Source organism: Phacochoerus africanus, chromosome 11 (genome assembly GCF_016906955.1).
Source record: "Phacochoerus africanus isolate WHEZ1 chromosome 11, ROS_Pafr_v1, whole genome shotgun sequence".
In the NCBI taxonomy this organism is placed as follows: domain Eukaryota; kingdom Metazoa; phylum Chordata; class Mammalia; order Artiodactyla; family Suidae; genus Phacochoerus; species Phacochoerus africanus.
In genome coordinates, this window is record NC_062554.1 from 112,370,887 (window position 1) to 112,395,700 (window position 24,814).

Below are 24,814 nucleotides of genomic sequence, written 5' to 3' on the forward strand. Positions count from 1 at the left end.
TTGGTAAAATATATATAATAATCCTTATTTGGCATTGGAATCAGCACACTTGGGATTAGCTCATTCAGAGGCCTAATAAGTGGCTGATCTAGATTGGAATCAAAATCTTTTCTATCTCGTGTCCCTTCAGTTGACTGACACTGAAAAATGTTTCTCTGGTTTTATTTTTTCTTTCATCTTCATATTTGGAACCAATTTAACAGTCTACTTTTCAGAAAGTCAAATTATTTCTGTCCATCTTCGTTCAACAGAATTTGTGAAATAGCCACTTAAACTCTGATTGTGAGTAGAGCTCTTCATTATTTGTCAGTAACATTAACTTACATTATGTCAGGTTAAAAAACTGCCAGTTTATGGAGTTCCCGTCATGGCGCAGTGGAAACAAATCCGACTAGGAACCATGAGGTTGCAATCTTTTGCCTTGCTCAGTGGGTTAAGGATCCGGCGTTGCCGTGAGCTGTGGTGTAGGTCGCAGACGTGGCTTGGATCTGGCGTTGCTGTGGCTTTGGCGGAGGCCAGAGGCTACAGCTCCGATTAGACCCCTAGCCTGGGAACCTCCATATGCTGCAGGTGCGGCCCCAAAAAGACCAAAAAAAGGCCAAAAAAAATTTGCTAGTTTAAGTAAGATACATTTAATATGCTTATGAACTGTACCAATATGTAAAACTGATATACATATTTTAACACATCTTAGTCATCAGCTGTTTATTAGGCTGGTGTATAGTAAGTAACTATTCAGTGATTGAAGTTATAGTATTTGATAAATCTGCAAAAATTTTGCTGTATAAGCCAGTGGAATTTTTACATGAAAGTTAGGTCATGCAGTAACTTCTATTCATTAAAGCTTGGGACATTTTAAATGATGATGGAGTGAGTATATTTTTGAGGCCAATTCATGATTTATCAAAAATGTCCTATTTGAGAGTGTTCTCTATCACAGTTCTTTAGTTGGTCACTTCCAGTAGTGGGGATATTTATTTACTCAGTTTTCAAATTGCTAACAGTGAATTCATGACAGCATTATGCAGTACATGCTTGAAGTTTTGTTTTTTTGTGTTTTTTTTAAATGCAATTTTAGGAGTTACCTGGTGGCTCGGTGGGATGAGGATCCACTGTTGTCACTGCTGTGATTGCAGTTACTACTGTGACATGGGTTCAGTCTCTGGCCCAGGAACTTCTGCATGCCACAGGCATGGCTAAAAAAAAGTGCAATTTTATTTATGTTCATGGAAAATATTTCACTAACAAGATATACAAATTAAAGAATATGTCTTTTGGCCAAGCTTTTTGGACAGCAGAACAAAATAGTGGAACTTGTTTTTCCGTTCAGATGGATTGCATGACAACCCAGCTTCTAGGTGGTGATAGAATAGTTCTCAGATTACATCATGGTTATTTTGACTCTATTAGCCATCTAACATGGAAATAGATATGGACAGATTTCCTTCCTATGACTCAGGTATTTCTATTTTAATAAACTGTTCTCAAAATACCAATTAAAATCTGGATGAGAGAAATAACAGACATGAGGAAGAGGATTGTAAAAGCAGCACTGATCTTAGCTGAACTAGATTTAATATTAAGCCGTCTTAGAGATTGGTCCACTGAAAACTAACCTCTCCTCTCCCTCATCTCCTACGGCAGTATATCACTCCTGCCACAGCACTTACCAGTGTCTACAGGGCAGTGCACACATGTGCATCTCTTTTTCTTTTTTCTACTCTAGTGTGAGGATGGAGAGCTAGTTATTTTGTTATTCATCTTCAGTGAATTAATTTTTACATAAAAAGATCCCATATACTAGTTAATTTTGTTTACAGAGAAGTGTTGTAGATACTCTGAGCGTAATTACTGATGGCTTACCGTCTGTTTCTCTTTATCGGTCTTTTTGACCTCCCTATTCATTTGTTCTATAGCATCGTGTACATGTGAGATCATCTATCCATTTAGCTTTTGATGATTTTGAATTTTTAAGGTTGGACATTTAGAAAATGTACAGAATATATTGTGGTCTTCTGTGACTTATGTTTGTGGTATAATTTGAATTTGGGGTACCATTCCTTAAAAGGAAATGTGTGTTGTCAGTAATTGGTAAAATAAAACGTCCCTCTTAGATATCTTTGTAAAAACTCTTATTTTCGTTTTATACTTTTTAGGGACCTTAGGCTTTTCTTTTCCATGAGCACAATCCTTTTTGGACTTTTATCTTCCTTACAACAGAAGTAGGGGGACTAATTTTGTTGAATGCTTACTATGTTCCAGTATTGTGATAAGCACTGTATATAATTATTAGATCATTAATTGATTAATAACTCTATGCCATAGGTGATACTATTATCATTTACATATGAAGAAGCTGAAGCCAAAAAGAAATATTTTTTTTTCTGCTTGGTCTCTTTTATTTCTGATGTAACACAGGACACAGAAAACAGTCTCATATATTGTGGATTAGTGGAAAATACATCGGGACCTTTACTCATGCCAGTATGGTCAATGAGCTATCCTTTCCATCATCCCACTTGTTATTAAACACCTCGAAATTTGGAGGTGGATATTATAAACACTCTTTTAAATGTGTAGCTAAGTTTGCAGAAAGGGAAGATGATGTCCTAAGTGCAATAAGATGAAAAAGTAGCTCAGAAAAATAGTTGTCTCTTGGTATCTGTGGGAGATTGGTTCCAGGAGCCCCCAACATACCAGAATCTGCAGATGCTCAAGTCTCTTATATAAAATGGTACAATACAGTGAACACAGTCAGCCCTCTGTATCTTATTTGTTTCACTTCCACAGATTTAACAGCAGATCGCATTTGAAACCCTTGGCTTTGGACGCTGGCTCTAGTTTATTTCTTGTAAAACTGGTGGTGTACAAGGTCTTTGCTGGTTTTTATCATCTATTGATTGGTTTTAAAAGCTGTTTGGGGACAGAGGCCAGGCTTTAATCTAATCAGGGTGAGACATTAGAATCTCAGACATCTCAGCATTCATTCCTACATTGCCCAGGATTTTTTTAAAAAGTTTGATTTGAAACTATTAGGTAAGGAATTGTTTTTGTTTTTGTTTTTAAAGGGAATAAAAGGATGAATTGATACTAATAAGGAACCGAACATTTCTGGGAAAATTAGAGAAGTAACAACAAAAATCATGGACTGTGGACTAAGAAAATTTCAAGGAATGATTGATCAACAGCATCAAATTTTAGGGTGGTATCAGGGAAATAGCGTGGGGAGGAAAAGGATAAAAAGCCCCAGTTAGAGAAGCAGCTGACCTTATTTGATTATCTTAATATTTCCCAAGTTTCAGTCAATTTTGTACCACCATATCTCTGTCTCTCTCTCTCTCTCTTTTTTTTTTTTTTGCTTTTTAGGGCTGCATCCACAGCATATGGAACTTCCCATGCCAGGGGTCATACTGGAGCTACAGCTGCCAGCCTATGCCACAGCCACAGCAAGTCGGGATCCAAGCTGCATCTGCGACCTGCACCAGAGCTCACAGCAATGCCCAACCCACTGAGCAAGGACAGGGACCAAACCCACATCCTCATGAATTCTAGTCAGATTCGTTTCCACTGTGCTACAGCAGGAACTCCCACCTTCTCAATGTTTATAGTCACACATTATTTATATTATTAGTAGTTTAATATATTAAAATAAACTCAAGATGTTATACCTATGATTTATTTTTAATTTTTTTTTGGCTGTGCACAGAACACATGAAGGTTCCCAGGCCAGGGACTGAACCCACGCCACAGCAGTGACAGAAGCCGGTGCAATAACACCTGATCCTTAACATGCTGCACCACAAGGGAACTCCATGATTTATTTTTAAAAGAAACCTTTCATATCACAGTAAAATATGGAAATGCACAGTACCTACCTTCTATAGCAAGTATCTATAAGATTAATAAAATAAGGGAGCTAAGTTATAAGCTATGTCCTATTGCCTGTTGCTGAGCCTGAGGCCAATCTTTTGTTCTAAAGAAGGAAAAACAAGCTTCAAGAGATACTGAAGACGTCATGTACAGTCTCCCCCTTTATTTAATAAGAAGATTTGGAAAAAGCTAGAAATAGGAGATGCGCTTTGTCTAGGAGATTGACTTACCTGTGTGTCTGATGTGTTAGGATGTGTTTTAGTACCAGCAGTGTCACTGGCTGAATGGAAATGATCCAAGGAGGGAAGCAAGACTGGGTGTGCGTCTGAGCACTTGCCTTTAAACAGTTATCATTTGAGATATTCCACTTTCAGCTTCCTGTATTGAAACGTTCTTTGTTCTTTTCTATTTGAAGCTCTTTTTAAAGCCTGTGCGGATGGAGGTGCCAACCGCTTATACGACATCACGGAAGGAGAGAGGGAGAGGTATGCTTTCTTTCAGTCCATGTCCCTTATAGCACTAATTCTACTCTTCACCTTGTGTTATTCTTTTCTTAGTAAATGGTGACTGTTTATTTTACTTCAGACTCTTTTACAGAAAATCAGTGACAGAGCTACTTAACCATGTTGTGTTCTTTCTTTGCTTTGAATGGTATCTATTAGTAGAAATAGGCCAATTCCTATTCTTATTTTATTTATTTATTTTTTGTCTTTTGTCTTTTTAGTGCCACCCCCATGGCATATGGAGGTTCCCAGGCTATGGGTCCAATTGGAGCTGTAGCTGCTGGCCTGTGCCACAGCCATGCTAGATCCAAGCTGCGTCTGCAACCTATACCACAGCTTACAGCAACGCTGGGTCCTTAACCCACTGAGTGAGGCCAGGGATCGAACCTGCGTCCTCATGGATGATACTCGGGTTTGCTAACCACTGAACCATGATGGGAACTCCATATTCTTATTAAAAAAAAAAAAAAACACCCATTCTGCTATTTTAAAAGTCTCATTAAGTGGCATTTTCAATTATCAGTATTTGAGGATGTTGAACGTTGACTAAAATAATGGTAATTTGAGTTTTCATTTAAACAGTTTTAAGGAATACAGACTAATTTCATATATATAGTCTGTTGTTGGAGTTCCCTTATGGCTCAGCAGGTTAAGGATCTGGTGTTGTCACTACTATGGCTCTGGTTACCACTGTGGTGTGGATTCAATTCCTGGCCCAGGAACTTCTGCATGCCATGGTGTGGCCAAAAAGCATTCTGCTGTAGAAGATGCAGGATTTTTATATCAGTATTGAGTAAAACTCAGGATAGTTTGACTTAGTTCTGAGTTATGCACACATATTTTTTTAAGAGGTAAGTAATTAGTTCCCAGTTGTGGCTCAGTAGAAATGAATCTTACTAGCATCCATGAGGATGCAGGTACAATACCTGGGCTTGCTCAGTGGGTTAAGGACATGGCATTGCTGTAAACTGTGGTGTAGGTCACAGGTGCAGCTCAGATCCCATGTTGCTGTGGCGTAGGCCAGCAGCTACAGCTCCGATTTGATCCCTAGCCTGGGAACCTCCATATGCCATGGGTGTGGCCCTAAAAAAAGACTAAATAAACAAGAGATAAGTAATTTTTTTTGACTTGTTATCTGTGCTGATAGGTTTTCCTGATCTTTGCATGGTGAGCTGTTTTTAGATGTGAAAATACATTTGATGAAAACACAATTTACTTCTAGCTTATTGCCAACATGTGTATAGTTCAACCTCTTGGCAAACACAAGAATTTATAGACTAGTTATAAGTATGCTATGAAATTTAGTTCCACTTCTATCATATGTGTTATTAAATGTACTAAAATATTTACAGCTTGAGAAATCACTTCCTGACTGCAAAGAAATAAAAATACTATGATGCAATATACTGTAGGTTTGAATTAAATACCTGTATTTTGAAATGATGTAAAGTACTTCTTTATGGCATCAAAATTTTTACTTCAGTTTCTTGGGAGTTCTTGTTGTGGTGCAGCTGAAATGAATCCGACTAGTATCCATGAGGATGCGGGTTCAATCCCTGGCCTCACTCAGTGAGTTAAGGATCTGGCATCGCCGTGAGCTGTGATATAGGTTGCAGATGCAGCTTGGATCCTGCGTTGCTGTGGCATAGGTTGGCATCTGTAGCTCCAATTTGACCCCTAGCCTGGGAACCTCCACGTGCTATGGGTGCAGCCCTAAAAAGCAAAAATGTTGTGGCTACTTTTTGAAAGCAGCTGGTTGCTTATAGGAGAAAACTGTATTTCCTTGAGATTGGGCATGCTAATGCCTAGGGTCTGGATGATTATTGAAGAAAAAAGCAGCAGTGACAGCCTAGGAAACAACTTCCGTTCTTAACATTCTGTGCTTTTTTATCTTTAAACTTTATGGATTCCCCTTACTATATTCTCTAGGACCTGACAGGGATAGTGTGTGAAAAAATACTCAAGTGTGTGTTATAAAAAGTGCCTGGGCCAGTTAGTTCAGAGAGGAGCATGATGGTCATAAGGGCAAGATTATGAGTTGGGTGCTGTTGGTTTCATGGCTATAGCCTGCTTGCTGGACAGAGTCTAGTCCTGAGAACTGTTTCTCTCATGGTGGGTGTAGCTCATGAACATAATTATATGAACCACAGCTGTGAGAGGATATTAACACAGTACTTCCCAACTCTTCCTTGATCATAAGAACCATCTAGAAAGCTTGTGGAAAAAAATTCAGATTTTTTTTTTGCCTTTTCTAGGGCCACTCCCACGGCATATGGAGGTTCCCAGGCTAGGGGTCTAATCAGAGCTGTAGCCACCAGCCTACGCCAGAGCCACAGCAACGCGGAATCCGAGCCACGTCTGTAACCTATACCACAGCTCACGGCAACACAGGATCCTTAACCCACTGAACAAGGCCAGGGATCGAACCTGCAACCTCATGGTTCCTAGTTGGATTCGTTAACCACTGAGCCACGACGGGAACTCCCAAAATTCAGATTTTGATACTGATTACTTTTAGTGGACTGGGCTAGACACTAATAAGAAAGATAACGTATAACACTTTGACTCACAGTTGAAAGCAGTGTGCATCGCCAGATTTGGGAATAAGTGCCATTATTTTTGCCTAGATTTCAAAATAATCATTTCTAATATCTCTTAACACATTTACAGGTAATCTTGTGGAAATCTTCTGAGAACATTTATATGATTTATCTAACAACCATTTACTTTTATGGGAAGATAGTCAATAAGAAAATGTACTTGCTGTTTTGCTTTTGATTTTCTAAAAACCATGTTTCCAGCAATGCGTAGTCTGCTGCTGAAGGACATGGCTGGCTGGGTTAGGGTAGAGTCCTAATAGGGAGATGAATGAAAATGCTTCACGTGGGAATTAAATCCTTGGAATATATCCTATTAAATCCAAACCCTAACCAGTTAAACTAATTGGATGTAGGTGACTAAACATAGTTCCTATTAACTGTATTTTTAATAGAAAGGCTTTACAATGGAAATGGAAGAAAATATTCATGAGTTTTAAAAAGCCAAGTATGGGTTGTGCACCACTGCTTCACTTGTCCCTATTTTTTAATTTCTTTAATGTCTCAACCTAATACCTTACAGTTACTCAATAAAACATGAATATGAAGAGCATCGTCTCCAGTTGAAGGGAGAATGAGCTAGTACACATTAGGAGTGGAAAGAAGGAAGACCAATGGAGACAGTACAGAGGAGCAGGGTCTCCAGGGGGACAGTGCTGAGGCAAAGTTCAGTGGCGAACTCACGGTCGATCTGTACCAGATGCCTTCCACCTTCTGCGTCTTTCGTAAATATTTGTCTGTCTTTGTTTCAACTTTGAAAGTCACCTCTCTCTCACGTCTCTCTAATCTGGTGGTGTTTTTTGTTTGTTTGTTTGTTTTGTTTTGTTTTGTTTTTAATAAGCACTGAATGTCTGGGTTTACTGTGAAAACAATACATGATTATCTAAATATATGTTAGTGATTTGGGAGAAAGAAAAAGAAAATTAAAATTATCTTTTATTTCTAACAAAGTAGCAAAGAATTGCATTGAGTCTACCTATTGGTTCTGCCCTTGGGAACTACAGAAAACATGACTGATTTTTCTTGCTCAAGTGAGTGTAAGCTTAATGAATGTAAACTCCTCTGTGCCTAGAAAATTGTCCGAGAATAGACACTCAATAAATATGTGATAATTATTTGATTACATTTACTCTATTTTCTCTTCCCATAAGGTTTTAAGTGACTTTGATTAATGACCTGCGTACTTTGGATCTCTGATTACTTCTGCTCTAAGAGCTGATGGTTTCTTCTTTGGGTGTGTGTTCAGTCTGGACATGAGTCTGAATCAGGGTGCAGGCCCGGGCAAGGAGACATGGACACCACTGATGATAGTGGGATCCTAGCTTTGGTTGTGGACTTAGGATTAAAGAGGAAGAAATTTTATGAAGATTCAGTCTTTGAACTATGTTTCTATACTCTTTTTTTTTTTTTTTGACTTTTTTGCCTTTTCTGGGGCTGCTCCCAGGATGGCATATGGAGGTTCCCAGGCTAGAGATCTAAGCAGAGCTGTAGCTGCCGGCCTACGCCAGAGCCACAGCAACACGGGATCTGAGCCGCGTCTGCAACCTACACCACAGCTCAAGGCAATGCCGGATCCTTAACCCACTGAGCAAGGTCAGGGATCAAACCTGCAACCTCATGGTTCCTAGTTGGATTTGTTAACCACTGAGCCATGACGGGAACTCCATATTCCTGTACTGTACATACTGTACATATGTACCTACTGTACCTACTGTACATACTGTACACATGTACATACTGTACATATTGTACTGTCCTGTACATATTGACTCCCTAACCCCAGATGTCTGTTTTCAAAATACAGTGTAGTAAGTTTGGGTGTCATACAGACTGAAGTCTGGGTTGTGGACCATTGGGAAAAATAGTCTATATTGATCATTTTAAAAGAAATAATGCCTTTGCAGGTAGGTAAGCATTTTTAAACTGTATTCTATTAGAATCTAGTTAAGATAAACTGACTGAAATGAGAGGGCTTTGACGTGGGCTCTCTCTAGAATAACCCAGGGCCAGAAATAAGAATGTAGCATTTAACTTGTGATTCATTCCTTTATTCAGCCTTTATTGAATACCTTGTATCATTAGACATTTTCATAGTTACTGTGAATACACAAATAAATAAAATATAATTCCTACCCCCAAGAAATTTAGAGTTGAATCAAAGTACAGAAGAAATTAGTCTTCAGTGTGATAGAGTATAGAGCACATAATGTGAAGGCTCTACTTCAGCGCGATAGGTTCTAGGACAAAGGAAGGCATGGAGGTGAACGATTAAATTAGAGTGGGGGTGTTAGAAAATATAGAGGACCCTAATGGAGTATACAGGGTTAGTTAGGGGCCCAGAGTTTGGTGTGCGTGCGTGCGTGTGTGTGTAAGGATGTGTAGTTAGTAGGGGAGGTGGAGTGTTTCTCCTTTGTCTCCTGAATAAAATCTAAACTTATTACAATGAGAATCAGAGTGTGGCTTTTGCAAAGCTTGTCAGCCATGCCCAGTTTCCTGTCTTATCTTTTCCTAAGCCCTTTCACTCTCTGGGCCTTTTCCAGGCTGATCTTCACCTTGTACACATGGGTCCCACCTATAATCCATTCTGATTGTCAGTTTATCCATTTGGATTGGTCGGTACTTATAGATCCTTTGCTATCCTGACTTCAGATGACTTTACTAGCATATGCTAGCATTTTCTTGTAGCAAAGTTATCGATGCAGCAGTGCTCAACTGAAATGCCACCTGCCCCACGAGAGTTCTTGAATCCTTCCAGCCTGATGGGACTGGATGTCTCTTACACCTAAGTCATACTTTTAAATTACAGTGTTCTGTTCACATTTTACCTTGATTTAGAGCTGTAAAGACCTATATCTTTTACTAGCTTATAAATTTCTAGTGATCTATTGTCTTTTAACTTTGCATAATACTTTGTAATTATTTACTTTCTCATTTTACTTGTGATTTACCTACCTGTAGATGTATCTTATCTCCCTCATTAGGTGGTAAACTCCTGGAAGGCAGCGATCATAATTAATCTTCTTTATGTGCTGCATAATATCTAGTACACTAATGAGCATATAAGAATTTATTGAATTAATGATTTTTCTTTGATATCTTGGCAGAAATGTCACAAAGAGTAAGCATTTTTACAGCCAGGGATTTCTAAGATATATTATAAGCTACTGGAAGTATCTTGATGCTAGAGAAGAAATTTGGGGTAGACACATACACACATTAGCATGTATAAATCAGAAATGGTTATATCTAAAAAGATGATTTTTTTTTTTGGTCTGAAATCATGACTAGTAATATGTCCTACTTATTTCCAGAATGTCTTATATTACACTATATTCTAATTCATATCTGAGTCGAGTCTTTTTATCATAAAACTGAGATCCTTGCCTTTGCATTCATTGGTATTTAAGGCTAACTGTGAGGTTTTTTTTTTTTTTAAATTGTGATTTTGTGGCACTTTCAGAATCTCAAACTCACAGCGTAATAGTCTGAGAAATCCCTATGAATTTCGGCGCCATTAATGTGTAGGAATTTTAAATGGGTAGTGTTGATTTAAATTAGTTTTCTCAGAGTAATTGATGACTGACTATAGCATCCTGACTGGGACGTCCTCCAGAAGATTATTTTTGCGTAAACACTGTTAGAGTTGAGATTAGATGGTTAGGAGTTGCTTTTCTGTTTCATACAAATGACTCTTCAATTAAACACACATTCACAGGGGATGAGGGCCAGTGGGGCTTAAAGAGCAAAGCAGGGTTCATCCTTGAACTCTTATGCTTCTCACTTCATCAGTTTTCTCAGTTAAGATTTCAGACTTTCTGGCTTTATGTATTTTTACAACTTTCCCATCACAGATCAGTACTGTTCCCAAGTGGAACTTGGGTCCCCTCACCTGCTGGTCTGCAAAGCTAATCTGCTGACACCAGTTGTAATGAAGGAAAGTACAGTGTTTACTTTCCTGCAAGGAGTAAACTGTGCTTACCCCAAGCAAGGAGTGTGGTTGGCTCACACTCACAAGACTTGAACTCCCTGATGACTTTCAAGGAAGAGGGCTTTTAAAGGCAACGTTTGGGGTAAGGGCTACACAGGGCATGACCTTCTGTTGGTTGATGTTCTGAAAAAAAATGCACAACGTGAGAAGTTGTGAGTTAAGTTTTATTTGGGGCAAAATGAGGACTTTAGCCTGGGAGGCAGCATTTCAGATAGTTCTGAAAAACTGCTCCATAGAGGTAGGGGGAAGATCAGTATATATGTGATTTTGATGAAGGGGAGAGATACAAGCAATAGAGCACACATTTTGCAGAATGTTGCTGCTAGTCTTGTGAAGGTTGCTGCTAGTCACGAGGAACAAACATCACCATGAAGGATTTTAGTGCTTTTCTAGATATGGGGAGAGGCAAGAATTGGGATCATAAAATCTCCTAACAATATCTAACTATCTGAGGACCTGTTCTTCCAGTTTTCCCGGAGCAGAGTGTCTTATGCCTGATCTCCACCCTGAACTCTTTGGGGGTGTTGAGGGTCAGCAGCTGCAGCAGCTCAAGATTTACTCCTAGTAAAGGCAGATGGCCAGTGCCAATCTCCAGTTAGCAGTGGCAAGGTAACAGGGTGATGTTTCAGGAATCTTAATCTTCAGCTTTCTGGTTTCAACCAGCCTGGGGTCTAGTGAAACTGAGTAGAACCTTGTGGGGATCCTGGGCACAAAAGCCTTTCTGGGCCCCCCATTTCTTGCCAGCTGGGAATAGGCTTCAACCTCCATGACCTTCCATGAGTTCCAAATGGCAGGTCTAAACAGTTCTAATCAGAAATGGATGCAGAGGTAAGAGAGGAGCGGTCAGGAAACACTGGTGCATCCTTGGGGAAGAGTCCTGGTTTCTCCTCAAGGAATAGACATAACAGTATCTTTGAGCTCTTCTGCAGAACTAACCCAACAAATAAAAGATACTAACTACTTGATGTAGCATTCTTCATTCCAGACAGAAGGACCACCAGAACCAGTCTTGGGGCCACCAAACACTAGCTTTGAAGAAGAATGAAAACTTCCATCTATGTTGATCCTTATCTGCAGCCCTATTTTTCCACTCCAAAACTAGAACACCACCTCCTGTTCTTTCCCAAAGGAGGGCACAGTCTTTAGGGCATTAGTCTGCTGTGGCTTTCTTTGGCTGGCAAAGCAGCAAAGCTATTTTTTTTCCTCCTTCTCCCAGATGTCTGTCTCAACATTTTTATTTGGCACCAGTGGACTGAGGCCAAGTTTCAGCAACACTAGTGCTTATGATCAGCATGTAGTCACCATCTTCCACCTGATTGAGAGGGGTCTTAATTCCTACAGAAGAACTCAAAAACGTGTCAGATTGTTAATTATATCTCTTGAGGAGCAGCCAGGACTCTGCTTTATCATTGCAGTATTGTTTCTCGACTGCTTTTCCTTTGTTTCCACCTTCCCTCATTTCCCTAATTAGTAACTGCTTGCGCCTGCTATTTGGAACTCAGGGAAAGCCTAGGAGACTAAAGTCTTTTTCTCCAGACAAGAAATGGGGGACCAGTCTTTATGCCTAGGAGAGCCCTTCAGGGTCCTGCTTAGTTTCAGTCCCCTTTTTTCTTTGATATTTTTCAATCCTGAGGGGCACAGGGTAGGACAAGAAAGGGAATAAAGTTTTAGATAGAGAGGTTAATCATGAACTCAGAAGGTGAACTTGGTTTTATGTTCTATGGGTGATCTCGGGTGGCTATGAGGTGGCTATGGCATGTGGTGGCTTGAAGCAGAATCTCAGTTCCCCAGGCAGTGATAGAACCCAGGCCCTGGTGGTGAGAAGGCTAAATCCTAACCACTAGACCACAAAGCCAGCAAATTGGAGCAGGGGCCTAGTTCTTTGTCTGCTTCGAAGAAAGAATTCAGCAAAGAGATGGAAAGTAGTGAAAAAAAGTGCTTATTAGGAAAAAAAAAAGTACACTCAGATAGACAAGGGAAGGCTCAGAGAAGGATTAATGCCTTTGCGATGGTTTAAATCATTTATATGATGGCAGTCTTTTCGGTTCCTTCTTGGCCAGTCATCTTGCTTTGTCTGTCTGAGGGTCATCCCCTGTGTGTGTGCACATCTTTTAGCCAAGATTGATTCTAGTGCAGGGGGTCTCTGGGAGGCTGACAGAACCTATTGTGATATGGCACCCCCTCCCTTCTCTGACCCCTGATGAACCTTTCTGTGCATGTGTAATTTGGGGGGGTCTCCTTAATCTCAAGAATGAAGAATATGTGGTTTCCCTATCTTTCATCCAAACAGGAAAACAGGACTCAGCCCCTCCTTGCTTCTGCCATCTTACCTTTTTTTTTTTGTCTTTTGTCTTTCTAGGGCCACACCCATGGCAAATGGAAGTTCCTAGGCTAGGGGTCTAATCAGAGCTACAGCTGCCAGCCTAACCACAGCCACAGCCATGTCAGATCCAAGCAGTGTCTGTAACCTACACGATAGCTCACAACAATGCTGGATCCTCAACCCACTGAGCGAGGCCAGGGATTGAACCTGCAAACTCATGGTTCCTACTCATATTCATTTCCACTGCGCCATGACAGGGAACTCCATTATCGTATATCTTGAAGAATCTGTTCACAGGGGACAGATTCCAGCTGCTCAGCCTGTGGCCCATCTACCTCCTGCCTCAGGGAGACTTGGTACCATTCTTCAGAGTGATCAGTGGGAATGGAGGATGAATATTATAACTCTGTCTCTAAAGCTAACTGCATCTCTACTAAATTCCAAGTATAATTTAAATAACTAAATCAGATCATATACTGTGATCAAGTGTGATTCATCTCAGGTTCACAAGGATGGTTCAACATATGCAAATAAATCAATGTCATACAGCACATTAACAAAAGAAAAGTCAAAAACCCCATGAACATCTCAATAGATGCAGAAAAAGCGTTTGACAAAATCCAACATCCATTCATGATAAAAACTCTTACCAGAATGGATATAGAGGGTACATACCTTAACATAATAAAAGCCATTTATGACAAACCCACAGCCAATATAATACTCAATGGAGAAAAGCTGAAAGCCTTCCCACTAAAATCTGGAAGAAAACAAAGATGTCCACTCACCACTTTTATTCAACATAGTATTGGAGGTCATAGCCACAGCAATCAGACAAACAAAAGAAATAAAAGGTATCCAAATTGGAAGAGAAGAGGTAAAATTGTTACTCTATGCTTATGACATAATCTATATATAGAAAACCCTAAAGACTCCACACAAAAACTACTCGAACTGATCAGTGAATTCAGCCAAGCAGCAGGATACAAGATTAGCATTCAGAAATCAGTTGCATTTCTGTGTACTAACAATGAAATATTAGAAAAGGAATATAAAAATATAATACTTTTTAAAATTGCACCTCAAAAAGTTAAATACCTAAGGATAAAACTGACCAAGGAGATGAAAAACTTATATGCCGAGAACTATAAAACATCAATCAAGGAAATTAAAGAGGATTCAAAGAAATGGAAAGATATTCCATGCTCCTGAGTTAGAAGAAGAATTAATGTTATTAAAATGCCCATACTATTCAAAGCAATCTATAGATTCAGTGAAATCCCTATCAAATTACCTATGACCTTTTTCATAGAACTACAACAAACAATCCAGAAATGTATATGAAACCACAAAAGACCCAAAATTGCCAAAGCAATCCTGAGGAATAAAAACCAAGCAGGAGGCATAACTCTCCCAGACTTCAGGCAATATTAACAAAGCGACAGTAATCAAGATAGTGTGGTACTGGTACAAAAACTAACATACAGATCAATGGAACAGAATAGAGAACCCAGAAATAAACCCAGACACTTACGGTCAATTAATCTTAAACAAAAGAGACAAACATAAAATGGGAGAAAAGGTAGTCTCTTCAGCAAGTAGTGCTAGGAAAACTGGACAGCTGCATGTAAATCGATACAACTAGAACACACCCTCACACCATGCACAAAAATAAGCTCAAAATGGCTTAAAAACTTAAACGTAAGACACCATAAAACTCCTAGAAGAGAACATAGGGAGAACATTCTCTGACATCAACCATACAAATGTTTTCTTAGGTTGGTCGCCCAAGGAAATAGAAATAAAAACAAAAATATAAACCAATAGGACCTAATCAAACTTATAAGCTTTTATGCAGTAAAGGAAACCATAAAAAAAAAAAAAGATAACCTACAGAATAAAAAAAATACAAACGATGCAACCGACAAGGGCTTAATCTCCAAAATATACAAAGAGCTCATACAACTCAACAGTGAAAAACCAAACAACCTAATTGAAAAATGGTCAGAAAACCTGAATAGAATAGACATTTCCTTAAAGAAAACCTACAGCTGGCCAACAGGCACATGAAAAAAATGCTCAACATCACTAATTTTTAGAGAAATGCAAATCAAGACTACAATGAGGTAGCACTTCACACCAGTTAGAATGGCCATCATTAGTAAGTCTACAAATGCTGGAGAGGATGTGGAGAAAAGTAAACCCTTTTACACTGTTGGTGGGAATGTAAATTGTTACATCCAATATGGAAAACAGTATAGAGGTACCTCTAAATGTAGAACTGTAGTATGATCTAGGAATCCCACTCCTGGGCATATATCTGGACAAAACTTTCATTGAAAAAGATACATGTACCCCTATGTTCATTGCAGTATTGTTCACAATAGCTAAGATATGGAAACAACCTAAATGTCCATTGACAGATGAATGGATTAAGAAGATGTGGTACATATCACAATAGAATACTCCTTAGCCATAAAAAAGAACAAAATAATGCCTTTTGTAACAACCTGGATGGAACTAGAGACTAATACTAAATGAAGTATGTTGGAAAGAGAAAGACAGACACCCTATTATATCACTTATATGTGGAATCTAATACATAGCATAAATGAACCTAGCTCCAGAAAAGAAAGAAACTCATGGACATGGAGAACAGACTTGTGGTTGCCAAGAGGAGTGGGATGGACTGGGAGTCTCGGGTTAGTAGATGCAAACTTTAGCATTTGGAGTAGTTAGGCAATGAGAGCCTGCTGTATAGCACAGCGAACTATATCTAATCACTTGTAATGGAACATGATGGAAGATAATGTGAGAAAAAATATGTATATATATATATATATATATGTATATGGGATAGACATGCTGTAAAATTTGGTTGTGATGATTGTTGTACATCTATAAATGTAATAAAATTCATTAAGTATTAAAATTTTTTTTTCAAAAAATAACTGAATCAGGTGGGAGGCTAGCTGTTAAAATTTTGCACCTAAAGTCTTCATCAGTACAATTAAACCAGACATCTAGAAGCAAGGATCTGATCCACCCATAAAAGAATGGTTGACCTATCTATCTACATACGAAGAACTTTCAGAGATTTTGTTCTCTCAGTCTATTTCTTTGCAGGCCGCTAGTTGTGGCGTCCAGGTTGGGAATTGTGTAGTGAGATGGTGTGCATGGACTCATTAGTTAGGTCGGGATTCAGAATCTGATTCTGTGACTTCATTACTCTGAGATGTTTTGCAAGTAATTTAATTTCCTTGGGCTATGTGACATTTCAGGGGGAGATGTATCTTTCTGGAGCAGTCAGAGCAATGTTGATGAAGAAATGCATCACTTTTGAGGCTGGTTATACAAGACTTGGATAAGCCAAGAAGGGTGGCCCTTCAAAGATACAGTGTGATGAATTATAGGATAGTTAAATATGCATATGCAGTTCTAGGCAGTATCTGTAAACATCCTTTCATGGCTAATACTCTGTGTGCAGTCATTGTAACACTACTTAGAAAGGTCGAAAGCACTTATGGTATTGTGGTTGGGATTAGGGGATGTAGTGTCCTCATGTTCAGTGGGTGGAGTGGCTTCTCTGATTCTTTTTTGTTTTTAGTCGGCTTTGCTCAGGAATAATTTCCCATGAGAAAATTTGTGCGTTTTAAACATATCATTGAATTTGTTTTGAAATGATAAACAGTTGTATTCACCACCCAGTCAAGATTAAAACTTGTCCCTCATCCCCAAAATTTCCTTTCTGTCCTTCAGCAGCTGATCCCTTCCTCCCTACATTCTGACTCCCACAGCCTTGTAGAACGGAATTACACAGCTTGTTTTCTTTTGTGTCTGACTTTTTAAAAAAAAATCTATCAAATGCCTTTGAGATTCACCCATGCTATTGTATGTATCAGTAGTTTGTACCTTTTCACCGTCTGGTAGGGTTCTGTTAAGCAGGAACACCACAGTTTTGTTGAAACAATGCAATTGAGGGATTTGATTCTTGTTTTAGTTGGAATCTGTTATCATTTTTTTAGGTGCTTCTTTGAGAGGAATGTTAGTTCTTTTCATTAGAACTAAACAAAAATTTCAAAGCTCCCACTTCAAACCTAGAGGTTATGTAAACAGTAGAAGGCACTCATATGGGGCCTATGTTTTCTCTATCTCAGTGAAAATTCTGCAAAAGCTAGCTCAGTATTGCTAGATTTTTATGGAATAAGACAATAAATGTAAAACTGTTGTGGAATAAGTTGGTCTCAAGTCTCTCAACTTACATTGTGATCTTGAATGTATGTGATAATTAATTTTAGTCTACCTGTGACTCTAATTTTCTCAGTGATTGTGATTTCCTTTAACGAAATTCAAGCATTTCATGATATAGTTGAAAATGTACCTTTGGTATTAACCTACATAGAATGGAAATTTATAGTTTGCTTAAGGAAAACCAAAGATACTTGGTTTTGCTTCTTATAAGCTTAGCAGTAGCAATATTTAGTCATTTGCTTTGGCAAGTTTTTATTAAAAAGTATTTATGCAATCAAATTACTAAGCTCTGTATGCATGTCAACATTATTGGGTTGTTGAATCAAAATAGAAGGTAAAAATGATTGGCACATTTAAAAGAAAATTTATGATAGAAGTCTTGGTATTAAAGAACCCTACACTACAAACTGAGGACATTTTTTCTTGAATTATCGAATGGATTAGTTTAGTAATATATTTTAGTCTGTTGGTTATCAAATACTGTAAATCAGAGGTCCCAAAGCTATCCATGCATAGCTCTGAATCATTTTGGGGTATTGGAGGAGGGGGGAAATGCGTATGCAAAGATGCCATGTTTGTCAGATCATGCGTGAAGTCAAAATAAATTTTCAGAGTGAGATGATTTTGAGCAGCTGCAGGAAGTCAGTTTACAACTAAATTTAATCAGAGGCATTGTTCTTTATGGCTATTCTATTTCATAAAGTATGTTCCTGACAAAACCCTTTTCCTTTCCTGCACCGTGCATGGAGTCTTCAGAAATAAATTACCTTCAGAGGATTTTTCAGAGAAACCTGAATCATCAGTCAAAAGTTTTGGGTTAACACATGGCTCTATTAATTTAACTTAAAAAAAATAAAGCTGAAATTTTTTTTAGCATTGTTAATACCATTTAAGAGCTCATGTATTTCATCACTTCGTTTTGCTTATTTTCAATATATTATTAGAGTACTGAATTAAGTAATAATTGAGTAATCACATAATACATATATATTGTATATTCATAATATAATCATGTATATACCATGTGTGTAATATATAATACATGTTACATAAATAAAATATGTAATCACATAATACCACACACATATGTATTTAATTGTGTATGTATATATTTATAATTTTTTAAAAATTGTGGAATGGTCTCTCATTTTCCACATGGCTTTAAGTGAGTACACCTACATGTATGTACACATAACACACACACACACCTAGTACACTAGATACTTCCTGCATGTTTTTTTTGTTATTAAAATTCTATTTTTGTCTGATGGACCCAAGATAAGCAGAGTAACTCCAACAACAAGATGGCATATATTATTTGCTGACACATCATTACAGGGCATGAAATTTGAGTTGATGATGGGATTGTACCTAAGCCAGCTGTGGCCTTCCTGTTGTTAGGGGACAGAAAAGTGACAGCTGGAATTCAGCTAGCAAGGTCAATAAACTTCATGGGAAAATATCCAAATGGCAGTTACACCAAGACGAGCCTTGAGCTATGGTGTGGCAATCCCAGCTTACAGATCTGAGAGTTGAATTCCTTGAAAACTTGAGTTTTGCCTCTGTAGCCACAGAGTTTGAGAATATGCTAAAGAATCTCAGAAAGGACATTTAAAATACAACACAAAAATACTTTACCACCGAGAGGGAAAAAGTTATTGTGTGTATGTATGTGTATGTGTATATATACACACACATTTATACACACATATATACTTTTTTTTTTTTAATCTTCCATCATGGTCTGTCACAGGAGATTGGTTATCATTCCTTGTGCAATACAGTGGGCCTCATTGTCAAGATACTTTAACAGAATACCATATCTGATTCATTTCTGAAAACTATAAAAAATCTTTTAAAAATTCATTTACAAAAAAAATCCCTCTTTTGCTTTTTCTGAGTGTTACCATCCTTATGTTTCAAAACTTGGCTTGGAGTTCCCGTCGTGACTCAGTGGTTAACGAATCCGACTAGGAACCATGAGGTTGTGGGTTCAATCCCTGGCTTTGCTCATTGGATTAAGGATCCGGCATTGCCAGGAGCTGAAGTGTTAGGTTGCAGACGTGGCTCGGATCCCGCGATGCTGTGGCTCTGGTGTAGGCCGGCAGTTACAGCTCTGATTTGACCCCTAGCATGGGAACCTCCATATGCTGCGGGAGCGGCCCAAGAAATGGCAAAAAGACAAAACAAACAAAAAAAACTTGTGTTATGTTTCCTAGTAAGTAGCAGTTTCTGTATCTAAGTCAGGCACAAATTCTCTAAGCCACCCTTTACTGTCACTCCACATTATGTTGAAAATCAATGGATGTTTCTGCTTAATGGTACAAAACTCTTTGTTCATGTTTTATTTATCTTTGGAAAATAACCCTACTACCCAGGAGGAAATTTGACAAATAATAGATGACAAATAAACATTTTAAATTAAGCAGTATTACTCCTTTTAGCTAGTTCTCCCTGAAAGTAATTATAATTTCCCTGCAAGTAAGCCAGGAGATGACAAATCCTGAATGAACTAAGGATATTTCTTGGTTAGATTTCTTACTTTGCCAAGTAGGGCTCAGTTATTCCAAATCTGTTTTATTCCATTGATCCACTAAGTGTGTTTCCCTTTTCATAGCATTTATCACAACACATTGAAATCACCCATTGGCACATCCCACCAGCCTGTAACCCCAATGGAGTCTTATTGTCTGACTTTTTCCCTGTCTCATCCCCAGTAATTAGTTCATTATGGGCCTAGTAGTTCCTAAAGAATGATGAGACATGATCTTCCAGAAAATTTTAATATATTTCCTATTACAGATTAATTGTAAAAGCGTATTTCTGACCCAGTAAAGTCATTCTTAGTTTTTTTCTTTCCAGAGGAGAATTAGAGACCAATACTAAAACTCTTCCGTTAATGTGGTTAGGAGCATCTTACTTAAATTTTTTCTACCCAGGAGTTCCCATTGTGGCACAGCAGAAATGAATCCAACTAGGAACCATGAGGTTGCAGGTTCAATCTCTGGCCTCGCTCAGTGGGTTAAGGATCTGATATTGCCGTGAGCTGTGTTGTAGGTCACAGATGTGGCTTGGGTCCTGTGTTGCTGTGACTGTGGCTGGCAGCTGTAGCTCCTCTTGGACTCCTAGACTGGGAACTTCCGTTTGCTTCAGGTGTGGCCCTAAAAAGCAAAAACAAACAAACAAACAAAAAATTTCTATCCATAGGGGTTCTTGGTGGTAAAGAACAGAAACAACTCTGACCAATTTAAGCAACAACAAAACCCTATAAATGTACTTAATAAAATAAGTGGGAAACCTGGAAAGTTGCGCTTGGGAAACATACAGGGAGCTAGAAGTCAAATCCACAGCTACCTTTGTGTTTCAAGTACAGGAGAGGCCTTGGAGTTAGCCCTCTGTGAGCCAGCTCTGCCCACTGCAGTTGAACTCTCAGTAGTCAGTCCTCCCTTGTGTAAGGGCACAAGATTAATTGACCAAGCCCTTGTTTCTCTGGGTGACAGGCGTAAATATCTGACTCCTGTGTGTTTCCTGAATGGGTTGTGTCTAACATCAAGATTCACAACATGTTAGTTTCTGTAAACATGCTGCCATCATGCCCTGGGACAGTGGAATGGTCCTTATCATTCATATTTCCCACTCCAAATGCACCTCCCTAACAGTATTTATTGTGATGTAAAATGCCCCAGGTTGTGAGATATTTTTTTATTCTTCCCGCTCTTAATAACAGTCAATTAAATGGTTACCTGTCATGCATATGTGATAAAAATTCCTCTCATTCATTCAAAGAAGTTTAATAACATTCCTCCCAAGTTTTAAAAATGTATTGTTTACATATCCTTAGTTTTACTTGTTAATCAGAAGAATCTGTATTTCCCCTGTCTTCATGTTACTATGTATTTTTTCCTGTTTTCTCTTCCTTCCTTCCATTTAATTGTCTTTTTAGGGCCTGTGGCATATGGAAGCTTGTAGGCTAGTGGTCGAATCGGAGGTGTAGCTGCCGGCCTAAGCCACAGCCACAGCAACGTGGGATCTGAGCCGTGTCTGCAACCTACACTACAGCTCATGGCAATGCCGGATCCTTAACCCACTGAGCAAGGCCAGGGATCAAACCTACATCCTCCTGGATACTAGTCAGGTTCATTTCTGCTGAGCCATGACAGGAACTCACTTCCTAACTGTTTTAAATCCCATTCTTATGATTAATTATTTTCCTAAGGAGGGGGGGTAATTTTTCTAGATAGCTTTTGTGTTAAAAAAAAATGTTCCTAATATTTCCAAGACAAATTACATTGCACAGCATAAGGCTTTCTTTACCTCATCTGGATCTCTGACAATTGAGTAAGAGAATACAACTTTCTATTGATTTGTAATATGTGAAAAGATTTCATTATTTGGAAGTACAGTTTTGCTTTAAGAATACAATGATATATATATATATGTGTGTGTGTATATATATATATACATATATATATATATATCTTTGTAAAACTTTCTTGATTTGTCTTTTTGACATGATGTTTCCCCAGATTCATTCCTTAATTAAGGAATATTGACATCAGGGACTAGACAATCACAGGGAACGTCATTCGTAAGGCACTTGTCCAAATGAGCAATAGACAAACTTGAATATTAACTAATGTTATTATCATAAAAAAGAAAAGGTCAAACTTGCCTCCAGATTCTTTTATCTACTGTAAGGACTGAAAAGGGATGTGAAATTTTTTGAAGCTCAGAAGTTTTTCTGTACTTCTCAGTCTCAATTTTGACTATGATATATGTCATCTACCTTCAAGATAAAACCAGGTGCATGGCCTAGAGATAACGTTTTAGAGACTTCATATAAATTTTTTTTTTTGTAAAATTAATTGTATTTCCAATTTGCCAGTGGCCACTAGTCAAAGGGTTTTTATGCCACCTCCTGTCGTCAGAGGCAGAGTGATGGGCTGTCTGTAGTCAAACCCACATCTTCGATGTCTCCTTCCCTCTCCTCTGCAAACATTTCCCAGAATCCCCTTCTCCATTTTGTTCCAGATGAGTCTGCACATGTGCACCCCAAGTGTGAAGACTGGAGGGAGAAGAGAAGGAGAGGCTGTTACTCTCCAGAGGTAGTTCCAGCCAGGCCTGTGTGTAGATGATGTGTGAATGGTTCACAGTGCTGCTGGGTGGGTGCCTGCTATGGTACTTTAAGACATTGATGCAGCTGGAGGTGACTTTTGGCAAATATTTGCTTTCCTGCAGGCTGAGACCATCAGAAAGGCTTCTGGAATAGCTCATGAGAGCCACCAATGTAGTACTGCAGATGGAGATTGCTGAGGATAACCTTTCTGACCTTTGTTCCCCAGCCCTTCCAATAATTATGTAAACCTATATTTCTCTCTATGAAAGCCCTTTCTGCTTATCGTACATAGAGCAGCTTCTTCTTTCCTGATCAAACCCTGACTGAAATGGGCAACATGGTATATATACTGAACACTCAGAGTGGAAAGATTTTTTTTTTTTTTTGGTCTTTTTGTGTTTTAGGGCTGCACTGGCGGCATATGGAGGTTTCCAGGCTAGGGTTCGAATTGAAGCTGTAGCCGCTGGCCTACACCAGAGCCACGGCAACATGGGATCTGAGACGCTTCTGTGACCTACACCACAGCTCAGGGCAGCGTCAGATCCTTAACCCACTGAGCGAGGCCAGGGATTGAACCCTTGTCCTCACGGATGCTAGTTGGGTTTGTTAACCACTGAGCCAGGACGGGCACTCCCTGGAAAGATCTTATACATTATGGTCATTCCATACCAGCCCACTTGGTTTTTTTGTTTTTTGGTTTTTTTTGGCCTAAGTCATTTTTTTTCTTTTTTTCCCTTTTTAGGGTCGCACCTGCAGCATATGGGAATTCCCAGACTAGGGGTCAAATTGGAGATGCAGCTGCTGGCCTACACCACAGCCACAGCAACTTGGGATCTGAGCCTCTTCTGTGACCTATAGCACAGCTCATGGCAACACCAGATTCTTAACCCACTAAGTGAGGCCAGGGATCAAACTTGCATGCTCATGGATACTAGCTGGGTTCATAACCCACTGATCCATGATGGGAACTCCCTCATTTTTTTTTAAAGCAACTCTTGGTTTTCTGTTTCGTAGATATATCCTAATTTGTTTAATGAATCCCCTGTTGAAAGATCCTCAGACATCTTCTCATTTTAAGTTTTTCTTTGTTGTAAACACCATGAACATTTTTGTACTTTGCACACTCATGTGAGGTATCTATAGGATAAAGTCCTGAAAGTGAAATTGTTCTGTCCCAAATAGGTTGTAGCAGTTACACCAGTAGTGTCTGACTTTGTTTTTTTGGAAATTGTCTGTGTGATTGGGTGAGTTAGTTAAATAATCTGAGTTTCACTTTCTCTGGTGGAAACCCCTGAGTTTTTCTAAGAATGATGTCCTGTATATCCTAGGCAGTAATAATGAGTCTAAACATTGAAATCCTTTCTCTTTCTAGAGGACCCATTTAGGAGCATTATGAAAAGGTTTTCTGTATTTTATATTTTAAAAATACATATCACTTGAGGGTAGTTGATTTGGCTTTCAATAAATTAAATCAGAAAGGACCCCATTACCACATGTAACAGAAATGAAGAGGCCATGAGGTGAGACCTTCTTGTTTCATGCTCCTTCTCTCTGAATTGCCAGAACTCTGTGGAGGGTTGTGTTTGTGTATTTCTAACAGGATATATATTTGTGTGGGAAGCAAGAAATGTTTAGAACATTATTTTCAAGTTTAGAAGTTTTAGTTCTTCCTTGCAACTAGTACCAACACATGTAGTTTCCATAATAAAATGTGTCCCTTTTTTTCTTTTTTTACGAAAAGCCTCACTAACAATTTGCTTTACCAAATTGTTATGGTAGCACATACCTTAACACTAGGATTACATTTTGCGTTAGGGAGGTAAGGGTTCCTAGACCTGGGTTTATTTCAGATCTCAATTATGAGACTAAATTGCAAGTTTGATAGTGTCTAATCCATCATCAGTACTCGAGAAGTATTTGTTAAAAGAATGAATGGGTGTGTTAATTACAGGAGGTATTATGACGTATATTTTCATTGAAAACAATCTACTGCCACCTTTAAAAAATACTGACAAATTTAGAAACAGAAAAAAACTGTTTTCTGAGTCGAAGTGTAGTATTTAAAAAGGCAGCTGAAGCTTAGAATGCAGTTTTCTTGATACAGCCATCATCGTATTTTTTCTTTCATGCAAAATTCACTTATTTATCACTAGCGGCCTCTAGTGT

At 38.6% G+C, this 24,814-nt stretch overlaps 1 protein-coding gene across 1 annotated transcript in view; it reads left to right on the top strand.

Annotated features, from left to right (window-relative positions):
- TPK1 (thiamin pyrophosphokinase 1) overlaps nt 1–24,814 on the top strand; it is a 380,863-nt gene that overhangs the window by 143,003 nt on the left and 213,046 nt on the right. The window contains exon 4 of the mRNA XM_047752062.1: nt 4,286–4,355. Within this exon, the coding sequence (XP_047608018.1) occupies nt 4,286–4,355 (70 nt within the window). The remainder of the gene's footprint in view (nt 1–4,285; nt 4,356–24,814) is intronic.